Below are 27,024 nucleotides of genomic sequence, written 5' to 3' on the forward strand. Positions count from 1 at the left end.
TAGGGTTACTAACATGATGCCTTTTGCTATGTATTTGATACAGAACACCATAGTCCATGGAACGGACGCAATTTCTGGGCGAGCAGTTTCTGGCGTGCGCTTTTTAAGAATCGGGCGAGCGGATTCTCAAAAGAAGGGACAATCTACCCATCTCTCTCTCTCTCTCTCTCTCTCTCTCTCTCTCTCTCTCTCTCTCTCTCTCTCTCTCTCTCTCTCTCTCTCTCTCTCTCCAACTAAAATTTGATTGTCATTCACGACCAACTTACATTCAAACAAAAAACACCGGCGAATCATTCAATATACTATTAATAAGAGAAATAGAAGTTCCTTACACACAATTACGGTGTATTTCAAATAGCAAACCCCAAATCTATGAGTTCCATTGCATCCAAAGTAAAAACATATGGGGAGTGATACATCATGGGTGACGTGGAGGAAAGAAGGGCGGTGGGGGGCCATATTCTCTGGGAGGAAACAAAGGTCGTGCCAACGGGGGCAGTGCACCAAATGGTGGGGGAACTACTCCAAATGGCAAAGGGTATGAACTATATGTGGGGGGGGGGGGGTGCAGGTAGTGAAAGAGGCAATGGATCAACCCCGGGCGGGGCCTCAGATGTGGAGGCAATGAATGCACTGGGAGACGGTCCATTTGCACGCCATGCCAAAAATGGGGCTGTGAAAGTGGGATATGGTGCTGCTACTGCCCCGCCCTGACTGCTGAGTGGTGTCAGGAACGGTGGGTCAAGCGGATGAAGCTGCTCGGACACCTGCTACGCTTGCTCAGTTACCTGAGCTCTAACACTCCTATGAAACATCAATGTCGAGCCTAAATCGGAAGGTAGGCGCTGAGCTGGCTTCAAACAAGCACTGAAAACTGCCCAATCCTTCTCACAACTGATGCAATGTCTACGTAGTAGTAAACATTGTGCTGCCAATGTCCCAACTCCTGCAAAACAATCCAACACAGCATCTCCCATGTCTGTGAAGGTACCTAGTAGCCATCTACAAAAAAAAGTTACCTTTAGATTTATTATACCTATAATTTTATAGGAACAATAAAAACAGCTAACAAAAAAATTCTACCACCTGGCAAACATTGGACTCCTTAACACCTCTACGATAAGGCCGGCCCATACGATCAAGCGTCCACTGTGTGGAATCTGATCCTGGTAGCTTCTCCCACAACATGTCATCATCTATAGAGAAGCCACGTACATTTGCTACAATCTCTCCATCCGCTCGATCGTACCTCGGAAGCTGACACCCACCAATTCTAGGGGGTGAAAAAATGGCTAGCAACAAAGTACCAACCTACGGGGAGCAAGTAAAACATTATTTTTTGACCCACGAACATCGAAGTTACTATTCATTATCAAAACAAAAAAACAACATACCCCCTCTAAATAGTCCTGAACAGTCGTACAACTAGCCTCCGGTAGCCATAAGTACAATATCCTCAACAGCTGGAAACCAGCTCCCTCTGCCTTCGAAGTGACGATGGAAAGATGTTCTGCACGACATGTCGCCACAATCATGCCATCCACCAAAAGAAACTCGGATGCCAGAAGGAATGCAGCATCCACAAGGTCACTATCCCATTGGTTCCATAAAGGAACCCCACCCGTGCTAGCTGCATGTGGCCTAGTGTGTAAGGGAAAGGCCATGTACACCAAACGTACGCCACCCAATCTCAAGCTTGGGTTCATTTGCCCTATTCCTGATAGAGAGCCCAAGAATCTACGTAGTGACTGCATAGAACTGCATGCAGTTTTTGTTAGCACTATAAGTGTGCACATAACTATGATTATAAATAAGCGTGGCTTACCTGTCATTGCACAACACATCTGGAATAGCTTTTGCCAACTCTTTGGCACTAGCATGCACTGCAAGGTGGCGTGGCTCTACATGCTTATATGTATGTAGCAACATAAGATCAAATATATCTTTCAAGCAATGCTAAAGAGAACAACACAACATTAAGCATTTTCACGTACCTGGATGGTTATCTCCCACAACTCTGGCCATGTCTGATAGGTCCTCTGCAGCCCTACCATGTGATGGTGAACATGGAGGGGACTCCTGGATGCCCCCCACTTGTCTGGGAGTGAAGGATAGTGTCGGTACACTGTGACTCATAGCACCAAGGCTATGAGCACTATCGCTGACTTCTACAGAATACTCCGCAACCACATGCTTGCTCTCACTGTCGCTCGAAACTACAGCCCTCTTCTTTCTCTTCCCACATTGCTTGTCACCTTGTTGTGCTTGCGAGTCTTTCCTTGAGGTTTGTTTCTTCCTATCTGGTTTCTTTGATGTGTTTGGAGATAGAGCATCCTCTATCACAACTGCTTTCTTCCGTGATGCATTATGCTCCGCTATTAATTAAAAGAAGAAGAGTTATTGAGCCCATATTCTATTGCTTCATGGCAAAGGTAAAAACTACATAGAGGCATACCTATGTATAGCTCTTCCTCTTCGGGTGGGTACTCCTTGTCCGGGTAGCCAGCCACCAAGGACACTTGAGCCACGCTCCCTTTGGCCGCAAGTCATCTATCCACTCGTCAGGATATAAGCCCGTCTCCTCTCTCTCCGACCTGCACCATGCATCACTGGGGTGCTTGGGAATGGGAAAGACAAGAGCATTTCTCCACCATCTACGAGACAGACCACAATGTTTTCATTTGCATAGAACAAGATTAGTGTATCCTACTACATTCTTAATTTGTCAATTAAAGATGTCGAACATGTACAACAAGCGTCGTGCCGTACAAGCAAAATGGGGTTGCTCTTCGGGTTCATGTGTGGATTTGATCCGAGAACTCCACTTCTTGAAGGCCTTCTCAAAGTGCTTGCGTCTGTATGTAAATAATGTGTGGGCAAGCGTGCAACCATGCCTACCTTCAGCCTTCTCATGTTGGATAACAATATCATGATTCTCGGCCTCCATTTTCTCGGCCATCTCAAGCAGTCTCCTGCAGCAGCAAATAATAAGTCACAAGTTACATAACAAATTGCTAGCTGGTGCAAATGTTCACTAAATCTAACCTTTCCAACTGCCACCGGCACACGTGATATCGAAGCCACTGGATCCAGGCATTCTCCGTCAAATCGATGCCCTTCTCCTTCAAGGATGCATCACCGCCTTGGAGCAAATCAAGCAATCGGCACTTCCTATCAAAGGAAAAGTGAGACTTTTTTTTTATTGCTACATAATAAAAAGAGAAATATATCCAATGATTTAAACGACTATTACTTACTCTGTTGGGCTAATGCGTGCACGCGCTACCTCTGCCACTCTCAAGGGTGTCGTTTTCGTGGTCTTCTCGCCCCAACCTGTAAATGAAATACATTTTTGGAAAAAATCGCTGCCATTCTTTGGATTTGCAATGGTGGCTATTTCAAGCTCTTTGCGCGTAAAGTATTGCTCCGTTTGAGATAGCGCTAGATTGATGCTTTCCTTGTATGCGTCAGGTGCCAACTCGTAGTCAAAACTCCCTTTTGATGGCAGCCCTTCCGTTTTACTACTAAACATATGATCGAACTCTTCCTATTATTTTCAAAAGAGTCGATCAAAATACACATAATAAGATTTCGTAATCAAAACATATTCTCATATACAATTGGTTTGAAGCATACCTTCCAAAGTAGTTGCGCAAGGACATCCATTGGCAATTTTAGCCACTTAGACTTATTTAGACCTCTAAAATTCAAAGCCCTTTCTGCTGCCAAACGCGCTCTTTCGGGGAATTTTTGCAGAAGTGATGTAGGGTCCGCCAACCCTAGCTTTCTCATCACTCATGAAAATATCATGAGCGGTCGTGTGAAGCACTGAAACCCTCGTGGCCCTGTTTAACAATCGATTGTAATTTATATAGTTTACAGATAAGATGCATTTACATTAGCAAAAAAACAAAGGGCTCAACTATTGATCATACCCAAAACCAATAGAAACTCTGCTGCCTCATGTGGCTGAAAGTCAACTAGAACGCACTCCACCTTTGGCGCTTTCTCAATTGGAATGTCATTCTCGTTCATCCACCGCATCCATGCCTCCAATCGGTGATTACGATCCCAAACCACAAAGTACCTCTCGACCATGTGACTAAGCTCGGGGATTTGGCGAAGCTCTTCATCCAAATCATATGACATTGCAAGATCCCTCGCAGCGTGACCACGACAAGTAAATTGTTTGTGATCCTCCCCAGGAATTCGTTCACTAACAATAAATCTTGCCATCGTTGGTTGGTAGCTTTTGTTTGCAATAGAGAGTTGCAAATCGGCCACATGGTCATCATGCGTGCGGATGGCGGGGTTTGAGAGAAGTCGACAAAGAGGCAATCGTGGAAGTTTCCCATCGTATGGTACTCTGTGAGAATCCACCCAACCCAAAGAAATGTGTTTGTCGACAACATTTCCAAACGCTTCGTCTTTGACATTCTCAATAGCGGTACCTATTTTCACACGATGACTGGGTTCGGCGCTTGATTGTGATATTCCAGCCACTCCAGTTACAATGGATACAATACGATCCAAAGAACTCAATGCCTGAGATTATTGGGTATCCTGTGTGCCTAACGGAGGTACTTCTTGTGAGGTAGTAACAACCACCTCATCAATTGCACCAGTATTTTTTGTTGGTTTCTTGTTCTCATGCTTGCGAGAAAGAAGGATAATTTATAAGAAATAGATATAGGATGATTTATGAGAATTTGTAGGTTGGAGTTTGAGATGTGAACTTGACAGAGAGAGAGAGAGACAGAGAGAGAGAGAGATCTGTGTAGCAAAAGAGAATAGAGAAGAAGAAAATGAAGAAGATAAGGTCACTATATAAAGCTTTTAATTTTTTATTAATTTTATTTTTAAAAATTTTTTATGACTGTGTGTGTGAGAGAAAGGAGTGTGTGTGTGTGTGTGTGTGTGTGCGTGTTGCCATGTACACGTGTGTGTGTGTTGCCATGTCCGCGCGTGTGTGCGTGTGCGTTTGTGTGTACGTACAGCGTGTGTGTGTATGTGTACGTGCAGCGTGTGTGTATGTGTGTGTGTACGTGCAGCGTGTGTGTGTGCGCATGCACGTGCGTGTTTGTGTGTGCGTTTGTGTTTGTGTGTGTGTTCACACACACACACACACGCTTTTTGCGTGTGTCTGTGTGTGGACACACATACGTGGCAAGGCACGTGGACACGCTGGCGCAGGTGGCCGTTGAGTGTCCACGTGAACTGGCCACGTGTACCATCGCCAACCGACAGTACACGTGGCAGTCCACGTGGTCACGCATACTGCCACGCAAGCAATGAGCTGGCCACGTGTACTATCGCTGGGCGACAATACACGTGGCACTAATAATAGTGCCACGTGTTGTGCCACGTGTACTGTCGCCCAACGACAGTACACATGGCAGGACACGTGGCCAGCTCATTGCCTGTGTGGCAGTGCGCGTGACCATGTGGCGGGCCACATGTACTGTCGGTTGGCAACGGTACACGTGGACACGCGCACCACCGTGTCCATGTGGACTGTCGTGGGCCCGTGGACGCCTCTGTCTCTGGCCAACGCGTGGCCAGAGACAGAGGCGCCCACGGGCCCACGCGCCCACGGCCAGCGCGTTGGCCATGGGCGGGTACACGCTCCACACGGGAGCGTGTGCCCGCCCATGGCCAACGCGCTGGCCATGGGCGAGTATGCAGGCCATCCCGCTCCGCTCCTCCCCCCCCATCCCGCCCCCGCCTCCGCTCCTGCGCCCACTTGCCCCCCTCCCCCCCAACCCAACCTGCAGCCTCCGCCCGGCTCATCCCGCCCCCACTTGCCCCCTCATCCTGCCCCCGCCTCCGCTCGTGCGCCCACTTGCCCCCCCCCCCCCCCCCCCACCTAAATCTGCAGCCTTTGCCCGCCCCCGCCTCCGCTGTCCCCTTGCCCCCCCACCCAAGCTGCGGCCTCCGCCCGCCGCCTCTACCCCCTTGGCACCTTCCCCCCCGCCTGAGACCGCCTCCATTGTCCCCTTGCACCTTGCCCCGCCCGCTCGTACGCCCCCTTGCCCCCCCCCCCCCCCCCAAAACCTCCGTCCCCACCCAACCTCCGCCTTTGTTCGTACTGGCGGCCCAGCACTCAAAACCTGACTGTCCATTGCCCTGGTCTCTCTCCCTCCGCCCGCCTTGCGTTAGTGCCTTGCTTCCATCCACGTTAAACGTTCCAGCCCGTGATCTCACACACAGTCACAAACAAATATTTTGTAATTTTTTTTTGAAATATTTCATATTTTTTAACATTAATTTTTTTAATTAATAAAATAATATTAATTTTAAATTTATAACGGCTACTTATTAGACGTGAGTATATACTCAATTTGTTTTAGCTTATACAATGTGATCTTGCGCTTAATTATTTGCTTAGCATATTATTATGGCTTGCTCTTTATTTTTCTTGGGTAAAGAGTTTTCTTATCCTTTTTACAATGGTAAATTCATAATCTCTGAATCATTTCTTTTAGAATTAATTTCTCCAATGCAATTTACAACTTTAGATGCTGTTATCGAAGTAGGTGATATTGAAATGAATTTGCCTCTTGAGAGGACTCTCAACAATTTGGGTGAATTCATCTATGTATTGGATGAGTAGCTTTCACGTAAATACAAAGTCAACGTATCTCATCAAACACAGTATGGCGGCTCACTGAGCATGATTCCCATTTTCATTGTGGATAGTCCGTTAAAGATGCAATTCGGTCCAAAGGAGTTAATAGATCTATGTACCCCCCTCGAGTTTTTCCCTTAAACAGCTTCAAAAGAAGTACAAGACAAAAGCTCTTACAGGCCGAGAAGAAGGGTACATTGACCAAGTTGTTAATGCAAATCAAAGTAGTGGAACAAGTTATAGAGATTCCAAGGTCTTACAATGGAGATCCCGTTCTAGAATTTCCACCTACCATGGGAAAGTTGCACCATATGGATGCGATGGAGCATAAGTATGATCCTCATTTGTGGTCGAAGCCTACTACAATATTTGCAGGTGTAGTGCGTCTTAGTCATTGCATAGGATCTCTCAAGTGCATGAATGAACAATGTGTCCGCTTGGTTAATTACCATATTCCCAATACAAGTCATTTCAACGGGTACATACAAAAGGCAACTGGACCTGGGGAATATTGTAAGATTGGAGATAAGAGCGTTACATGCCATTTTTGTAAGGAAATTGCTTTTTGTATTGCAACATGTGATTTGTAGTATACTATGTCATGCCATCCGATGAGACTGCCACTAGAGTCATGATTCATTGTGACACACATCGACACGATGTGCGCAGCGGCACATCCAAAACACTAACGGACAACACCAAGCTGATGGTGCAAAGGATTTTGATTGTTGACCCACACGCAGGAGCCAGGAAGGTTCAAATGTGTTTGGCAAAAGAAATTATAAGTACAACACTTCTTCGCAACAACACCAACGAAGGTATTTTAGGCGAGCAACAGCTATTTGCAATCGCTGAGGAGTTGGGCCCATTGGTGCAAGATAACTGGTATGAGCATTTCGTAGATTCTTATTTCGATGCAAAACTCTATGCTAAATTATTTTTTAATCTAAACACTTTTAACATTGACAGGTTTCGGAGGTCAGTATCTATTTTACGTAGAGGGATTGACAAAGAATCTTTTGGCATTGATGCACTCCTAAAACTGAAGCGAGACTGCACATATGAGTTTTTCCATGGAAGCCGGTTTCCTAGTCAAGGTATGGAGGGGGAGAAATGTTATGTCTTCAAAATGTCCACAAATTGGTCCGGCATCCGGTGTGGACCTAGTCAACCGAATGAGACAAGATCGGGATGGTGATCTTCGACGTGCGTGGATCCAGTTTGATCACACCAGACGTGTTAACGATTGAGTGACTATGGCCTGTCATGTCTATGATCCAAGGTACATGGCCTATCTTAAGAGCTTTGTGGCTTTCTATTTACTCTCTCTAAAACAATTTGTTTGCAGCATGCAGGACCTTTTGACTATTGCAACTTGTGAAATGAAACAGGAAGACATGGAAACGCAATGTTTATTTTGGGAGTGCCTTAATGATGTAATGATATATGTGGGTGTGACAAAGCAAATTTCTTTGGCTACATGGCTGATGAAGCTCAAGTAAATTGGAATGCATTTCGAATTGTTTTCAATGGTGGTGACAAGACCAATAGAATGAGCGGCCGAGAGCGTTCTTGTCTTTTCCATTGGAAGAAAAGCTTGAATCAACACACAATGAAGTATGTGGTGCAAGCTTCTCAACACACACACAAAGAAATGTGTGAGAAGTGGAGGCAAGCACCAAAAAAAGAGGTTGCAGCAGCACAGGCTCGTCTGATACACCAATGGTGGCGTAACGGTCATTGCATAGACCGTAACATTCCATACATGGATTCATGGCTTAGTTGGTGGGAAATTCGTATTGCACATTGGGGTGGCATTATGACATGCGTAGAAAGTAGCTCTGATGGACCAAACACTCCACGCACTAACCTTGCGGAGAGCAAGCACGGCAGCTGGCTAGCAGGGGAGGGTTTCTGTAAACGCATATCATTATATGATGCATGTACAACCGACCTTGCAAATTCCATCTTACAGAGCAAAAAGGCCATTTCATACAGCCATGGAAAACACATTGGGAAGGGTCCATCAATACAAAAGCTTACGGAACGCCATGAAAAACGTCCTAGCCAAGTGATTAGAGCAGTGAATGCGGCTACTGAGGACAGACACTCCAATGTATAAACAACCAACTCCATTAACAGGAGATAAGGAGACATCAAGGCAAAAAACGGAAGCCAAATGAGGTTATCAACGTGGAAGATGATGCATCACATAGGCCTGAGTACAACTCAGTCACCAAAGATCGCAAGAAGTGTGGAAGACCACGTAAGATCAACTTTGCAGAAGAAGGGATATCACAAACCCCAAAACGAAGTATAGGTTCTGGTGGGCAGTATGTAAATGAGCGCAAGGTCAATGAGGCAATGTGGGCCATACGTTGAACTTTACAAGGTAGTAGGGTCACATGTAGCGGCACACCAAGAGGCGGACGCAGGTGTGGATGCAGTATAGCAGGTTCTAGCCTTGGTATACCAGCCCCATCGTTTGAAGGATATCGAAAACATCCAAATGGTGTGGTGTGTCAATGGTTTTGGTTTTGTCCGGATCATGTTTTGCATTGTCATATAGTATACCAGAACATTGAGTCCGACGATCTTGCGAGTAAAATAAAGTCTGCGTGGGATGCCATGGAAGCCATTCCAAACTGAGAGGCATTGTATGGAGCCGACTGGTTTCGTCAGGCTCTCAAGGAAACCATCAACGTGTATCGCCTCTATCAATGCCGCAAGGAACTCAATATGCGGAGCTTAATCAATTTGAACGAGCCGGGACAACTAGCTTTCTCTTGCTGGGAGAAAATTGGGCTCATCACAGAGGAGGATGAGGAGGAAATGAGGAAGCAGCTAAGCAACGTGGTGAATCTTAATATGCCAATTGAAGGGAGCACATCAACTACTAAAACCGGGCCTTCCAGAAGATGAACACTTCTTGTTTATGTACTGCAAGCTTAATAAAATGTAACTTTTTTATTATTAATGGGAGTTCTTGTTTTATGTACCCTTGTCTATATTGTTTTTGAAACAATTTGTCTAGCTTCCATACCTCTCTCTCTCTCTCTCTCTCTCTCTCTCTCTCTCTCTCTCTCTCTCTCTCTCTCTTAAAGAGAGAGATAGAGATAGTCCACAAAGAGGAAGAGAGAATCTTTTTAGGAATCTTCTCACCTTATTCCTAAAAAGCGCTCGCCGGAAACTGCTCGCCTAGAAATATCCCCCCCATGGAACCACCATGGCTGGGGTTTTTGTGCTCCAGAGGCGGGGAACGTTTTTTTGAATCATCTAGGTAGTGGATTGGCATTGGTGCCTTGATTGGATTTATTGCCTTATTTAACCTCTACTCACAGTGGTTTTTGTCCTACTTGGGTCTTTGATTTTATCAATTTTTGGTGCAACAATTTCAAAAGTTTTTGCAAAATCTGAGTTTGTGCAACGTTAATGCAGCAATTGGAAAGCCTCAGGCAACAATCTTGGCAGAAGCACTTGCTAAGATGGACACACCTGATGTTGGAGGTGAAGTGCTACTAATGGATTCCTCGCGTTCAAGGAGAAACCCTTTGCCATTGTCTCCATCCACTTCCAAAAACAGCGTTTGTACGGAGCAACCTTCAACATATTTTCCGAGATGGTTTGCAGATTGTCTGAAAAACAAGATCTTATGGAGATGATCAACTGTAGATGGAGCATGTGACAAGTAGAATTGTTCATAGTGAAAGCTTTAGAGATGATTGAGTTGGTAATATTGCAGTGCGATCAGGGATGTCACTTCCTTTTCAACCCCTCGCTACCTCTTTTGAAGATATGAAATACTTTGTGGACATGCCTGTGGTATAATGCACATATTTTGCTTCTTTTCTTTTAGTTGTCTGTGCTTTTTGTGTACTTGGCAGCTAACATGGATTCAAGGATGGTAGAACTTTCATTGCAGATAGCCCTTCTAGAGCTTGAATGTCCAAACTGAACTCTTCTAATGGTGAGGTTGACCGTCTTCTTGGTGATGATGCTCTTATAGGTAGTCAGCCGCCTTGTCCTTTCTGCATAAGGCTCCCCATCCCCATTGTCCAAAGAATAAATGGTACTCTCTTCCTCTTGTTCATTCTTGTTAGGTAGGTGATGTTGAGTAACCACGGTCTCTTCATTAACTGGAAGATCGCTGGCTGGTTTGTTAGTAGACTCTACATGAAGCTTACCGGTTGGCTCTTCTTTCAAAGTAGGTGGCTCATTAACAGATAGACCACCAGCTGTAGAACCAGGTGTCTCTCCATAAAGCTCATTAACTGGTGGTTGACCATTAGCTGGTTTTTAGGTGAAACTAGGGGGCTTTCCATAAGACTTACCCATATCAGATAGCTCCCTAGCTAACTCTTGCGTGGAAGTAGGGTGATTTCCATCTGTATTAGATAGCTCCCTCGTTGACGTTTGTGGAGGGAGATTTAACTCTCAATGAACCTCATTATTGTGAAGTGTATTGTAAGTAGCATCATGTTTTTCAGTTGTTGGAAGTGCTACCTCTCCTTGTTCATTTTTCGGTGACAGCATTGTTATTAAACGTTGGGTGTGGCCAGAAAGGTGGAGCCACACGTGAAGCAAACTGCCAACCATTAGTTTTTGCATATGCATGACCCATAAATGGATTCCCAGGATATGGAGGATCCTGGTATGGATAGATGCATGGGTCCATGCATCAGCGGATGTACATTATGTATGGGATGGTTCTGTGAATGCCCCTCCATGATGCCATAATTTGGTGTCCTCTTGTTAGCTAAATTGCCGATTCTGAATCTCGCAGATGACTGTTACCTCCCAAACGAGCAACACTGACCCCCATCTCCCCACAAATTGAGTGGTTTCCACTATGAGGTGCTTGCCAATTATTTGGCTAGTCAAGACAAGCGCCTCCCAACATGCCAGAAGACCTCATGCATGCTGCAACGTGTAAAAATTCTCCTGTAAGCTCATCCAGTGAGCCTCGCTTAGCCAGCTTTTCGAACCCACTTGTCACCCAGTATTGGCCTCCCCTCACTATAGGAAGACTTGCCCGCCGCAAATCATCCTGCCTTGAATCCCTACCTTGTAAATCTAAGCTCTCTCTAAAGCCCATTTGATGCACCGTGTTGCCACCGAAGTCATTGCAGCCTGGGCAACTTCAGCTGCTGCTGCAGATAGTTTGAGGTCATCTTGCCAAACTCCAGATCGTTGCCTCGCATGACCATCCTCTAAAAAGTTCAACACGGAGTCGAGCAGGTAGGATTGAACCCTACACCTTGACTTCACGAGAGAACTAGTACTCTACGACTCTACCTGCATGTGTGCATTGATGATCCAATGCATGCCACTAATTGTAGCCAAACACTTGTTGCAAGCCCACTCAAAAATTGAGTGACTAGCCTACTGCCCTACCAGTCATGCTTTCCTATAGCATGGTCAACATGTTGATATTTAAAATGATGAAGGGGAAGTTTTTGCAGCTTTTGCCGACACTGGGCTTTAGTTACCTAGTTGAACTACGTTGTTGCAGGTGCAGTTCCTAAAGTAAAATGGAAGATCTATAATGAGGTAAGGTTATGAAGTTGACAAGCTGACAAGGAGGAACGGGAAAGGGGGGTTGGGGACTCTTCAAGGCAACCCATGGTATCACCTTTTGTAGAGTGGGAGCAAGATCCAGAGCATGATGAGCTTACATTTTGATTCGAATAAAAACAATACGTCATCTCAGGGGTTAGGTCCCTTCTTAGTCCCGACTCCTTCTCTCTCCCTCGCAAGTTGGTGTAACTAAGCCTCGCGTCACCATAGCGTTATGAAGTGAAGGCTACCTCTCTTTCTCTTTGTCTTGTTTTTAATTATGTATATCTCCTAATGGTCATTTTGCTGATTTTATCACTTTATTTCTCTTGTTGAGTCAATATTTATAAATTCCAATTTTGGAGGTTATCTCCAGTTATGTGTGGTAGACACTAATCTTTGAATAAAAGGCAAGGAGTCAAATTAGAGGTTATTCCAAGTTATGTGTCAAAGTCTAAAACCCATGCTTTATTGAGCACATTTAGTATGTGAAAACACTAGGCTACCACGACATGTTGTTAAAAACTTGATTTTTATCAATCTTTGAACAAAACGCAAGGAGTCCATTGTCATGGAAGAAAGCAGGGCTCAATACCAAAGAGTTTTCTTTACTTTGATAGTCTTTCTACGACCATAGTCTTCGCACATACATAGAGACATTTGAAATCGAGAATAGAGAAATGAGAGAGATGTGAGTGTTTCTTTTTTTACAGTCATTCGAAGCTTCGCTTCACCTAGTTTTATAGGATTGCGCCCACTCACCCACCCTCATGTCTCAAGGGTTTAAATGTGAGTGTTTTTATGTGTGCTCATGTGAGTGAGCTTGAAAAATTGTATAAGATTGTCCGTTTGAAACCGTTGTTAGGAAAGAGCGAGACCCACGATAGGTGGGTCACATGAGCCCGTGTCCCTTAAGTCTCTCTACTTTGTAATAAAGCAAACTAAGACGAGAAGATGGGGGGAATGAGTAAACACGCGACAAAAAAATAAACAGGATGACGTACTGGCTTCGTGAAAAATGTGCATCACGTCAACGCTGTCGATCCCATCATATGCACTTCATTCAATATCCCGTGGTATTTAGGTTGGGTTCAAACACTGTAGTGGAAATCACACGCACAAGGGTGTCAAACAGTCCTGGTTAGACCCGGATCGCTGCAGGCAAGCTTTCTCTTCCTCCAGGCCCACCAGAGCTCTTTCGACCCGACTGCACGCCTCTCTTAACCTCGCCCTCTTCTTGGCTCTGTCTCCTCTCAGGTTGTTTAGACGAGGCGACGTCATGCTTGCAGCTCGCTTTTGTTCCACCGGGCTCGTTTGAACCCAGGCTTAGTGTTGGAGCCCGTGGCCGATCCTCAGGACTAAGTGGCACGGGCATGGGGGAGTGGGATGTAGCCTCTAGGGTTACTATGATTCGAATTCTCAAACTTTCATCATCGGTGCGAAAGGTCCTTAATGAGTCTCTTGAGTCTTGACTCTTGACTTTGGCGTACTGGGTCTGGGGTGTGAAGTTTTGACCAGCGGGACGCTCGCTCGATCTCTTCTCTTCCTCCCCCCCCCCCCCCCCCCCCCCCCCCCCCCCTCCCCCCTCAAAGACCCAAGCTCGTTGGAACCCGGGCTTAGTGTTGGAGCCCGTGGGCGATCCTCGGGACTAAGTGGCACAGGCATGGAGGGGTGGGATGTAGCCTCTAGGATTATTGTGATTCGAACACTCGAACTTTCATCATCGATGCAAAAGGGTTTTACCGGGCTTTCACAAGGTGGGTTTCAAAATCCACGCTCACTAAATAAAGGGGATAAGAGGGAATAAAGATGCGTTCAAGAAACTTTTGAAAAGTTCTCATAATTTAAGAACATGAAGGCTTTTTTATAATGCAAGAATAGAAAAGTGAACTTTATTTTCCTGGTGAGTTTGCAAACTCCTGACTCTTAACTGTGGCGGAGTGGGTCTGGGGCGTGAAGTTCACGACCAGCGGGACGCCCCCCCCCCCCCCCCCCCCCCAAAAGACAGACACGTCATAGTCCCTTCGCTGCGCTGCACCAGAGCTCTACTTATTTTGTGTGAATGCGCACGCGTACGACAGCTAGGAACTTGCAATGGCCGCTTGCGATCAGAACTCCCACCCCCTCACTAGCTGCTCCAACCCGTCTTCTCCCTCTGCTACGTCCATTGCCCCCCGCCTAAAGCTCTGCTACCTTAACCATGCCAAGCTCGTCGCTCTTCCCCTCGCTCCCCAGCTCACCTTCTCCAAGCTGCTATCGCTAGTTGATCAAGCTTTCCCTGAAACGAGACATCGCAGGATACCCAACGTCAGCAACTCTTCCCACATTGAGCTCTCATACTCTGATGAAGATGGAGATACTGTGATCATTGATAGTGAGGAGTCCCTCTCTTTACCAGCAGTTTCCTTCCATAAATCCCACCTTGATGTCATCAAACTGCACATTCATGTAAAGAATGACCACACAAGCAATGCCTTCAATGGTCGCTATGCCGATCCTCCAAGCACAAAATCCGCACCTTCTTACAATAGGCCGCAGCCTCGCATTCCATGTCGACATTTCAGAGCTGGTTCGTGCCTATATGGCTCTGCATGCAAATTTTTGCACGATGCTGGTAATCAGAGAAATACAACGCAACCCACTTTGCTTTCTGATGAGTTCGAGATTAACAAATGGCTTGCCACTTTGAAGAGTGCTTCAGAGCATGACAACATTTCTTATCTCACCTCTACTGAAGGGTACAGCAGCTTCTTGCACGTGCTTAACCATCCACGTCTACTTCAAGTACACTTGCAACAAATTGTGAGCTTACTGACCCGCCCAAAACTGCGCACCAGCTTGCTCAAACAAGACACATACAAAATATATAATGCTCTCATTGGATCCCAATTCCTGAATGTGATGCACTCACATATCCGCACCAGCGTAAAGCCCACCCTGGGTAGTATTGAGCCATACGCCCTTTTATGTGAAGAGCTCATGAGCCGCACCAGCGATGGGTGGAAGGAGGTACCTCTGGATGAGCTCAAAACTCTTGTGGATGAGGTGATCACCGATGACTCTATGATGGATCTGAGCTACATGTTAGCTCGTCTGCTCGACCAAAGGGCCAAGAAGAAGAGGTTGGAGGCTGTGGATGAAAAATTGGAAAGTCTTGGACTGGTAAGTGCTCTATAACCTCAATTTGAAGTGTTTGCATCGCTGACAGTGGTTTATTGGGTGCATGAGAGCGAGTTCATGTGATGTGAGATGGCAGATTCAATTTTGGGTGTGTCAGTGTGAGCAAGGAAGTGGTGCTTTCAATCCCTGACAACCCCTCATTGCACCTAAGAATGCACAGCTAGTTGGAAAAAATGTTGTGTTAAATTTTTACCGAGTTTTTATAAATACGTCAAGATTTGGACGCAGTAAAATTCTCACAAGCTTTATCAATTGGGGACTTTTCCTTTCACAAACGTAGAGAAATTAAACAAGAGTAACATGTTTCTACCTCATGCTGAGTAACTTTCTGTTTTTGGAATCTATGGCTATCTAAAAACTTTAGTGAAGTACTTCTAGAATTGTGCCAGCCCCAAATAAATTTAATTGCCCTAGACCAGGCTTGTTTATTGATGGCTGATCTGCCCCTCTTGGTGGTCTTATGTCCTCAGCACATTTGTCATGTGGTCATGTGCATGGGATCAATGGTCCCCATTCAAAAGGAGCCTAGCCATCCCTTAAGCGTGCTCGTTGATCATTTGGAATACAAACTAACCTCAGGATCCCGACATTGGTTTTTATCTTGAAATGGCTTGTTTCAATTCATATCCCCACGGTCTCACATGTGTCAAACAAACGTGCAGGTGCTTGTTGGTTAAGGCGTTGGGTCTTAAACTAAGGGTACTGGGAGATCGAGTCACAGATGTGGATGTCTTGAGATCAAGTGCAGAATCCCGAGATTGGTTTTTGTCCCACTAAATTGGACCTCCCGAGATTTAGTTTTTATTGAGTGATCACTCCACGCATCTACCTTAGGATTGTCAAACACCCCATGGAAAAAAAAAAGAAGAGGGTGGTCCTAGCCATCTTTTGCAGGCTCAAGATTAGTGCTACATAGAAAAACGTGTACCAAATGATCCTTTTTTGCCAAAAATTGAGGTATGATCGAGGGTAATTAGTCTTCTTTCTGTGAATGGAGGGTGAAATCATCCGTCAATGAAAGATGCTACTGAGCTAGAAATAAATGTAGTCACGAAGATGATAGGAGACAAAGGGCCGTTATGCAAACTAATCACTAATGCGTTTTTGGAGTACCCGTAATGCTGTTTTAGAATGACTCACTGAGAGTTCTTTAAGATGATCCAATCTGAGCATGCATTGCTGGTCCGTATGATAGCTAGTCTGCACGATAAATTTTAAAATCTAGGTTTATTGTAAACCCACCTATACTTTTTAAGTTCTTAAATTGAAAGATGAAGGGGCCTACAAAATTTAGAGGATTTTAGTTAACAACCTTCAAGAATAGTCTTTTTACTTCTTAATTTTGGCCCATACAGGTTTTCCAAGGTTTATTTCGAGAGCTGGTTCTAGCTCTTAACGATGATGTAGGACAACAAGTAGACAGTATTTTTGCCCACTAGACATCTTCTTTATACCTTCTAATGTTAAGCATTTACCTGGCCTTCCCACCCCCATAAATAGACAGGATACTGTAGCTAAACCCTCTTATGTCAGCAATCATCTGCTCTTCCCACCCCCTTAACTCTGGTGCTGCCTAACGTCTTCATGTCATAAATGCTTGGTAAGTGAATTGTAATTGACACAAATTACTGTCTAATGCTAGTTAAAAGTTGTTGAAATTATGATGTAATGAAGTTGGAATGGTACTGGTCAGAGCCACTGCACCTTACTCAATTAGAACGTAATGAAACCCAAGCTGAGGTAGATGTTATGTTTTGTGTAGGGCTCAAACTTCAGAGAACTGCCCATTATACCTCCTAAGGAACAGCTACTCTCAAAAGAAAACCCAAATCATCTGCCTGTGAACCAAGTAGGACTTCGGTATCCTAATGTGGGAGTGTATTTGGATACCCATTTCAGGTTGATGCAAGAAGACTGCATTGCAACACTGAGAGATGGCATTCATGAGCTCCGTGAAAACTCAAAAGGAGACCCTAACATACATGTCTACAAAGATGTTCGCCTCGCAGGCCTTCAGTGTGGCAGTCATGCAATGGTTTTCCGAGTCTCTTTCCATGCAAATATGCGGCGACCGATTGATTGGCAATCAGCAAAGCGACTAATGTTTGGCTCCCTACTGTGCATGTCATGTGACAAATTCCAAACGCTATTATGGGCAGTTGTCGCAAACAGGACAGTCGAACAATTGAGTAATAACATGGTTGACATCCAGCTTCTAGAGTGCTCTGAGCAGCAAGCCTTAGAGGCCAGCAGCGCCTATGTCATGGCAGAGTCATCAGCTGCATACTTTGAGGCGTACTCACATGTGTTGAGAAATTTGCAGCGCCCAGAAATGGATAAGCTACCTTTTCAAGAGCATTTCATAGCCTTAGAACCCCATATCAAAGAGCCTGCTTACCTGAAAGAAAGGAATAGAGAGGATGTCTTTGATTTTGAAAGTATCTTCCCACAGATGAAAGCTGAGCTACGAACCTCACACTTCCATATACTGCAGTCATGGCCTGAATGGCAAAATTCCTTAGATAAAAGCCAGATGTCTGCACTTAAGCATGGTCTAACAAAAAAGCTTGCACTCATCCAAGGTCCCCCAGGCACAGGAAAAACCTTCATTGGGCTTTTGATCGTGAAAATCATGCTGGCTAATTTGAAGCAGAATATCAAAGAAATTAACAGTGACTTCGGATGGGGAAGCCTTCTAAGACCATTGCCACAAAAAGTGCGAGAGAGCCTGCAGGGAGACACAATAGGTGGACCAATTCTTGTCATCTGCTACACAAATCATGCCCTTGATCAGTTTTTAGGGGGTATTCATGCTCATGAAAAAAATATTGTCAGAGTTGGAGGAAGATCTAAATCTCCCACACTTGAAGCTTGTAATTTGCAAAAGCTTCTCCATGAAGGAAGGCAGGACTGGCAGTTCTTACGAAACGAGAAACAAGAAGTCTACATGCAGAAAAAAGATTTGGAGGAACAAATGCTTAAATGTGCAGCTCTGGTGAATATAGAATATGTGACGCAAGAATCACTACATGGTATTGCAACAGAGGAGCAATTGCATTCGCTTTTCTACAAGGGTTGTGACACTCACAAAGTTGCTAAAATGTGGCTACATGAAAAAGATAGGGACAGCAGAAAGACAAACAATGTGGAGCCAGACTTGTTGAGAAGACAAGAAGTGACGTCTTCAATGCAGAACCCTTTTGAAGCTCTTGAAATGGCAGAGGATCCAACTGAAGACAAGTACCCGCATGGTGATCTCCTCCATGAACTTGCAGAAAATGGGAGGAACATCATCCTTGATGAGTTTGACAGCCCTTCTACAAGTAAGGGTAGCAATGACATGATAATGATCAAACCAAGGGCAAAGGACAAGGTTCAATGTGAGCCACAAGGTTCCGCATGGACTGAGGTTAAGGCAAGAAGGCCTATGCCTTATGTGCCACCTAGGACATGCAGCAATGAAGGGATGCCAAGCAGAATAGAGGATTTTTCAGCCGAGCAGCGGCTAGAGATGTTGAAAAATCATACTGATATTTGGTCTCTAGATGGGGATGCTAGAAGGGCATTGCATGCACACTGGGTGGAGAGAATTCATTGTGAAGCGCAGGAAAAGATCACTCGCCTTTCCACTCAATTCACAGAAACGTGCCAAAAGAAGCAGGAAATTGAAAACGAAATTCAGCTATATCTTTTGAGGAAGGCCAAAGTAGTGGGAATGACCACCACTGCAGCTGCACGAAACCACTCAATTCTAGAATCTTTACAAGCAGAAATCATTGTGGTGGAAGAGGCTGCAGAGGTGCTTGAGAGCCACATTTTGGCATGCTTAACAGCCTCCACCAAGCACTTAATTTTGATTGGAGACCACTTACAGCTCCGCCCAGCAGTTGCTGTGCACAAGTTGGCAGTTAAGCACCAGCTAGATGTCTCTCTGTTTGAAAGACTGGTGAAGAGTGGGGTCGAATATGTCACCCTTGGAGTGCAGCGACGCATGAGGCCATCAATCTCTAAGCTGATCTCTGGCATATATCCAATGTTGAAAGACCATGAATCTGTTACCTCAAGAGAAGATATCAAGGGCATGAAGTCAAATGTGTTCTTTCTACATCACACTACCCCTGAGGAACACAGAGGGGATGATGAGTTGGGAAAAGTGAATACCGTGGAAGCACAACTGGTTGTAGAGCTATGTGCTTACCTTATCAAACAGCAGTATGCGTACACTGACATCACTATCTTATCCATGTACAAAGGCCAGACGCAAGAGATATTTCGGCAATTGGCACAAAAGCTACCGGCAAATCATCTTGTACATGACAACGATCAACCAAAGCTGCCGCGAGTAAGTAGTGTCGATGACTATCAGGGAGAGGAGTGTAAGATCATCATCCTTTCACTCGTTAGAAGTAACTCTCTTCCCACAGCTGGATCCCCGGGCAAAATTGGATTTCTAGCAGTGTCCAACCGTGTGTGTGTTGCCCTATCCAGAGCGAGAGATGGCTTGTTCATGTTTGGCAATGGGGAACTGTTATGTAAAAAAAGCGAGCTGTGGGAAGGTGTGGTGAAGGAGCTGCAACAGTCTGATGCATATGGCAATGCTCTCATATTGACCTGTCAAAATCACCCAGACAGGGAGACAAGAATTCAAAACCCAAGTGACTTTAGAAGTGCACCTGATGGAGGCTGTGATAAAGCATGTGAGCTTCAGTTAAGCTGTGGCCATGCATGCCCAAAGCGCTGTCATCCTGGTGGCCACGACAAGATAGTGTGCCCAAAGCGTTGCCCTTGCAAGCATCCACTATGTGGTCATCAATGTCAGAGGTTATGCCATGGCTTCGACGATTGCCCTCCATGTCTTGAGCCAGTTGTGAAAGAACTCCCTCAATGTGGCCATTCAGCTCGTGTCTCCTGTTCTACAAGTACCAAATCCGTGAACTGTCAGACTCCATGTCCCAAGATATTGGAATGCTCTCATAAATGCTGGAGGAAGTGTGGGCAGGCATGCACCTCTCTGTGCCAACAGCTTGTAGATCGAATCTTACCATGCGGTCATTCGGTAAAAATTGCATGCCACATTGACACCCTGACTTATCTTTGTAGAGAGCCATGCCAAAAAATTCTTCCAGACTGCCAGCACATTTGTCAAGGCACCTGCGGCACCTGTAAGCAAGGGCAGGCACACGTCCCTTGTAAAAGGAAGTGCAACAGATCTTTGCCATGTGGGCACTCCTGTCTATCTCGTTGTCATGAGGTTTGCCCTCCTTGCACCATGCCATGCCAGAAAAGGTGTTTGCATAGCCGTTGCCCAAATATATGCGGATACCCTTGCGTTCCTTGCATGGAGCCATGTCAATGGTCATGCACGCATCTTGCTTGTAACCTACTCTGCCATGAACTTTGTAACCGACCTTGCTGTGATGAGCCATGTAAGGAAACCTTACAGTGTGGGCATCTTTGCCTCGGATTATGTGGTGAGCCCTGCCCATCTATCTGTAGACACTGCACGCCTGGTTTTAAAGACACAATTTCGCTGTTGATGATGGACGAGTTCGACGAATCAGACCGATTTGTGGAGCTGCAAGATTGTGGTCATGTTTTTGAAGTCAGTGGTCTTGATACTTGGATGCACACCGAGCAAAGTGGATCCGGCACAAATGGCATTTCCCCAAAGCAATGGTATACATCTTACCTTTGAAATTACTACAACTTCTAGACATGGTGGGTCTCTTTGAATCTTCGGCTGTTTTGCAACCTGTTCTAATATTTGTCCCTTTTTTCTTGGAAAAAAAACATGCAGCCCTGAGTGCAGAACTTCAGTCAGGAGGTCACTGCGCTATGGCAATCAGGTAAAAACTAAACTTTACCAGATTGAAGAAGTGAAAAAGCGAATCCTCCAGTTTGACATCACTAATCAAGGCATCAAGCTGCTACAACTTAAAGCATACGACGAAGCCGTTGAGAAATTTGTGGCTGCAATTGACAGTAACAGGGAAAATCTCGATGCCTACTTAGGATTGGGTACTGCACTATGTTTGCAAAGTCAATTCAAGGAAGGGATCCACTTCTTCCAACTTGTTGTGCAACATAGCCCATTAAGATGTGCAATCAATGAAATCGATACTGGGAAGGCGTTCTGGGGTAATTCATTCCTTCCTAGAACGATGACCAAGGTGAGAAATGTGATTCAAAAGACTACAGCATGTCAGCCACCGATTGCTCGTGAAGCCGACAAAAAGCTGGCAATGAGGGCTCTTGTGCAATGGGCCAAGGCGCTGTCAAACATGACCAAGTTCGATGCTGCAACAAGGGCGTGTGAAATTGTTTTAAAGGAGGAACCCAGTAACAAAGAGGCAAAGGAGACATTGCAGCTAGCAAAGGCAGAAAGACAGAGCCGAATGGAGGTGGTGGAGGTGATGATGAAAGAAGTAGGGGGAAGGGGGCATTGGTACCAGTGCCCAAATGGGCATTTCTACGTCGTAGGAGAGTGTGGAGGGCCAATGCAAGTCTCAAAATGTCCTGATTGCAAAGCAACTGTGGGAGGGCAGAACCATGCCCCTGCTGAAGGAAATACCCATTCCACCATTGATGGAAGTACTTACTCTGCATTTAGCGACCGTGTTGGGCTCCGCCGTTTCAACCATGACCTATGAATAAGTCACAAGTCATACATGCACACCTTCATTGACTGCTTATCTCCATTTTTCGGGTAGATGCAAAATTTGAGCCAACAAGTATGTGGGTGTCCTCAATGCACATTGGAACCAAGGTAGATAGGCCTTTTGCATCAGCCTTTTTGTGTTGGGGATTGAGACCAAACTTGAGCTGAGAGTGGCTGCCGCCTTGTTTTAGCTAGCCTATATAAACTTACACACATCACCCAGAACACTTATGGCGATTCAAACCGCAGAGAACAAAACCTCCTTGCGAAAATAATGTGCACCATCTTAAATTATCTTGCTACTGTGAAAGACCATGCTGTGTCAGATATTCAACTTTTTGTACTAAGAACTAAGACATCTCTTTTATGTAATCTAGTTATGGCCCTTTTTTGGCAAGTATGACAGAAAGTAATTGAATGTGCAGTTTGTTACCTGAAAGCAGGAAAATCAGCTTGCCTATGCAACAAAACTTCAAACTGTCCAATCTCTCATCGTGAGTTCACACCACCATCTGACGGACTTGCGTAAGGACACAGGCCTTGAAGGTGATTGCATTTGGCCCTTTGCATCGCTGAAAAACAGTAGAGAACATAAAGCCGTTCAAGAAGTCTGACCTGTGTTCAGTTTGAGCACACAATCAGAGCTTCTTCCCTTTTCATACGGTGGATTTGAGCAACGACCGCCAGGCTGGCAGGTGGCCCGTAGGCAACTTCATTGCAAAATACAAGCAAAAGGTGTACTTGGTGAGCCCTATGTTCCCACAAGGGGCCTGACCATATTAAAGGCCTCTTGTCGGCTTGTAGCCCTCGAGGCTTTGGTAAGTGAACTCGAGTAAAGGTCTCGGACAGAGGTGATAGGTCTCGAGATAGCCTCGAGCTTGGAGACATGTAACTTCCCTCCCCTAAAAAAGCTCGATGTCCTCATCAAGCATACCTTGGACCTCAAACTCCAAGAAGCATAGAGCATGCCTAATTTTTGAAGGCTTCGGCGCTTTTGGAGGCACTTTTATCCTTCAGTGAAGCGCAAAAATATTTTTACCCTTTGAAAGAAGGTTCGAAAGAAGGATAGAATACTGAAAAGTCTTTGAGTAGCCCTTCTAATTTTTGCCTAAATGTAGCTTAATGAAGGATAGGTAAAAATCTACCCTTCAAATGAATGATTAGAGTCACCCTTCAGAAATGAGCATTGGCATAGAGCATCAAGACTTGAAATACTATCTCTTTTAGTAAAGAAAGCATACAATAAAAGTAAAGAAAAATAAAAGCGCCATGCCCAACACCATATTCTCAATCAATTGCATTAATGATGGACGAGACTTCTTCTTGCTAGCCTAAATGGCATGTGGCTAGTGTAGGAATTTATATTGCTATCACTGTTGATAAGCTCAAAGTTTCTATTGATGGTCAAAAAGTAAAATTGTTGATGAAGCAACAATGTTTTGCCCATTGCTGATTGGGTTGACAATCAATTCAAGAGAGTGAATTCCCAATTTCTATACACGAGAGCGATTTTGCTTATTCAAAGAGTAGCCTTTAAATAGGCTTTCTACAAAGCCATATATCTGGAGGTTATAGCACATTTTTTCTAGTAGAATCTCTTCAATAGATTGGCTATTTTCTTAAGCTCCAATTTACATATGTTGTGGATACCTGCAAATATCTCAAGAGAAGGTTCACACAAAAGCGTCCAAGTTGCGCTTATCCCAAAATAATTGGATGAGGAGAGAAAAGAAAGTACAGTTGTTCATTTCTCCATGTGTCCTAGAAAAGAGAAAGTTGTACAATGATTGTGTGGCGCCCATCGGATACCTAATAATCCTTATGTTGTTATAATCGTTTGGTCCATACATGCTAGCCTTCAAATGTTATGTCTTTTAGTAATAGTTTATCACTGGCTACTTCCATATCGTCGAGTGATGGAGACAATGGTGTGTGAGAGCGATCCAATCCTTGGACCTGAAGGAGCATAAAGCATTAGTACGTGAAACGACAGAGACTTCCAAACTATAAGGAGAACCATCCGTCCCAGAGGTGTACCCAAATATCTTTCCAAATGGTGAACCAAAAAGGAAATCTTGCAAAGGGTTATCTAGCTAGAAACAAGACAACAAGGGAATGTTGGAGAAAGATAGACACATGAGGGATTATGGGACGGATAACAGTTTCTTGGTGAAGAACTATTGGGCATATTTGTAGGAGTTTATAGGATGATTCATGGTAGCAACGTGCTTCACTAGGTTCCACAGGGGCTTTCAAACTAAGAACTCATCTTTACAATAAACCCTACACCCTTTATGACGTAGAACATAAAATTATCTATGCTTTTCTTCACGTTTTTTAGTTTAAGCTATATCCTACATCTTTTGTATTGTCTTAACTCATGTTTTGTGTCTAACAAAAAGGACATATATTTCCAACAGTGGATGTTTCGATTTCACAAGCACGACTCTAGCTCGCCAACATTACAAGGTCTGTTATCTGCATTCAATTCCCCATGTATATGCGTTTGCTTGGCCCAACACATATACGGTTTGGAGAGAACACGATGCCAACTCTCCACCATACTTTTGTATGGCACTTTTGCATGACGTGCACTTTATACTTTGCATTTTCAGCCTACGACCTTGATTGCAAGAGAAAATGTTTAACTATTCACATTGCTTTTTTGTAGCTTGACTTAAACATCGACACGTAGCTTGGACAATCTAAAAACACTATACAGGAAACCCATATCAGGAAAGCGTTCTATCCATTTTCTTAGTGTTTCCTTTAGCTTACTTTACTGCATGTTATTTTCACTAGTACTCACTCAATGTCGATGAAAAACTGTACATATTAATTAGACAAACAATTATTTGCATACGATTGCTAGCCAATGTATGTAATGTATAAGAGTAGTGAATGCACCTTCTGCAGCTTTACTTTATTCCTAAATAATTGACGTCAAACTATATATTGCCTTGTTTCTACCATACTAGGTCTCAGTATGAGGATCTCAAGATCTACAAGACTGCAAGCCAAGTGTCAAAGAGCTATGGAGCGAGCTACAACCATATTGAAACTAGCCCATGGTCCATATGCAAGGTCATGGTTTGAAATTATTGCACTGTCTAGAGATTGGACCATGCAGTGTGAAGAAATATGTCTCTTGCGTGGTGACAGATCTCACATATATGTCCACTTCCAAATTTCACATCTAGTAGATTGCTTCATCTTTGAAATACTTGCAGCTTTATTTAAATCAACACCATCTTCATTTCTGTATATATAGTGTTGCTCAAGACAATGTCTCTCATACATTATTGCCACGATGGCCCACTTCCTATTTTCACATCTAGTAGATTGTTTCATCGTTCAAAAATACTTGCAACTTTATTTAACACCATCTTCAAGGGCCACCAAGCAAGACATGTTTTTTTTTTCCGGTAGTTGCTTAGATACATGCTAGGTGGAGATTCACTTCCTCAAAGGTGTGATTTAGGCGAGTTGGAGCAAGGGTGAGCTGCCAGGTACACCTCTATGTTGGCATCAAAGCATTGGTTGTGAAGAAGAAAGTTTTTGGACATGTTGCAAAGTCAGGCGGCCTCTCGTCCTTGGACGAGACGCTATGCTAAGCACTTTATAGCGCCAATCGCGGGTAAATGTTAAACACACAACCCCACCAAGGAGTAGCCAAAGTCGTAACCACATGAAGACTTGCAATTCGTGGAAAGCATAGAGTTAGAAGTTTGCTTTCCTTCATGGGCTTCATGTGTGATTGTTATGAAGAGGGAAAATAGGGATCCAAAGGGGGGACCATCTACAAAAGATCAATGTGCAACAATGGGCTTTAAAGACCTTAAGGTTCAGCATATTAAGACTTCCAAAACGCTAAGGTTCCAAAATTCAAAGGTTGAGTCCAATGGTCAAGCTTAGGAAAATTGGATGCTTTGTGTGTGTACAAAAAGTCTTCCTGGGTCCTACATAAGAGGGGGCGAGTCTTGCAAGTAGGGGATGAGAGAGAAACACACATACACACCCACAAGCTTCCTTTACACAAAGGGAATGAAGGACACATGTCAAGTCCCTAGCCCTGATGCCCACAGGGTGCACTCATATCCTATTGGATGGACATGGAGGTGGACCAATGAGAATTATGCTAGAGTAAATCTAATTTAATTCATTTAAAAACACTTAATAAAAGAACCAATAAGAATTAAGCTCTCTAGAAGACTATTGGACAGCCTCCCAAGGGGTCCAATGAGCATTGAGCAGCCTCAATGGCTTTCCTGATTCCTATTGGCCAGGAGACAAAGGGGTCTAATGAGAGTTTAGTTGCATTAACTTATTACCTAAAGCTCTCACAAAAGGGGAAAGGGGGACACATGCCATAACTCTATCACTTATTCTCCTTAAATCCTATTGGCTAAGCCTAGAGAGGTCCAATGGGGTGTCACCAAGAGGAAATAGCATGAGGGGTCGACCAAGAGAGAGAGGGGGCTGATTTCCTCAAGTCATTATTGCACACACACACTCATACTAGCTCATGTGTGAAGCAAGAGAACTCTCTCTCTCTCTCCTTCTCAAGCTTTAATGGAAAGCTTATCACGTACTCCAAGCTTGTGAGAAGGGAGGCCTACACCAACAACTCTTGGCTTTGTGATGCAAATCCAACCAAGAGCCAAGCTTCAATGCATGCTCATCTCCTCTACCATGCTAATTACTAAGCTATGATATGCTAATATGAGTCATTATGTGAGGAGATGTACATCTTTCTCGTAAGACTACTCCTTCTTCCTCTCAATCTACTCTCATACCCAGCTAGCTCTCACCATCTTTGAAGATGTGTGAGGTCTTGGGTCTGAGAAGGGAATTGATGTTGTGTTTTATAGTGTTTTGCTTAGTGCGTGAAGCTTCCATCTTCATTGCACTAGCTAGTTATTGAGGGAACACAAAGAATTGTATTGTAAAATGTCTCTCTTGATGGGGGAAACCTATAATACAAAGCCTTTTGGAGGGGGTA

At 44.4% G+C, this 27,024-nt stretch overlaps 2 protein-coding genes across 2 annotated transcripts; one reads left to right on the forward strand and one right to left on the reverse strand.

The window, feature by feature from the left end:
- Window positions 1-618: 618 nt before the first annotated feature.
- LOC147444143 (uncharacterized) lies at window positions 619-1,268 on the reverse strand. Its single transcript, XM_086527794.1, has 2 exons — window positions 1,087-1,268; window positions 619-1,002 (listed from the first exon to the last, which is right to left on the reverse strand). Exons 1-2 carry the CDS (start codon window positions 1,194-1,196, stop codon window positions 771-773), a joined length of 342 nt encoding a protein of 113 aa, XP_086383920.1. The 5' UTR covers window positions 1,197-1,268; the 3' UTR covers window positions 619-770.
- Window positions 1,269-14,212: 12,944 nt separating this feature from the next.
- Window positions 14,213-23,317, forward strand: LOC147444144 (uncharacterized). Its single transcript, XM_086526859.1, has 3 exons — window positions 14,213-15,346; window positions 17,127-21,040; window positions 21,162-23,317. The coding sequence occupies exons 1-3, from the start codon at window positions 14,279-14,281 to the stop codon at window positions 22,012-22,014; spliced, it is 5,835 nt and encodes a 1,944-aa protein (XP_086382985.1). The 5' UTR covers window positions 14,213-14,278; the 3' UTR covers window positions 22,015-23,317.
- Window positions 23,318-27,024: the final 3,707 nt, after the last annotated feature.

This window comes from Adiantum capillus-veneris, chromosome 13 (genome assembly GCF_014529385.1).
Source record: "Adiantum capillus-veneris isolate H3 chromosome 13, ASM1452938v2, whole genome shotgun sequence".
Lineage (NCBI taxonomy): Eukaryota > Viridiplantae > Streptophyta > Polypodiopsida > Polypodiales > Pteridaceae > Adiantum > Adiantum capillus-veneris.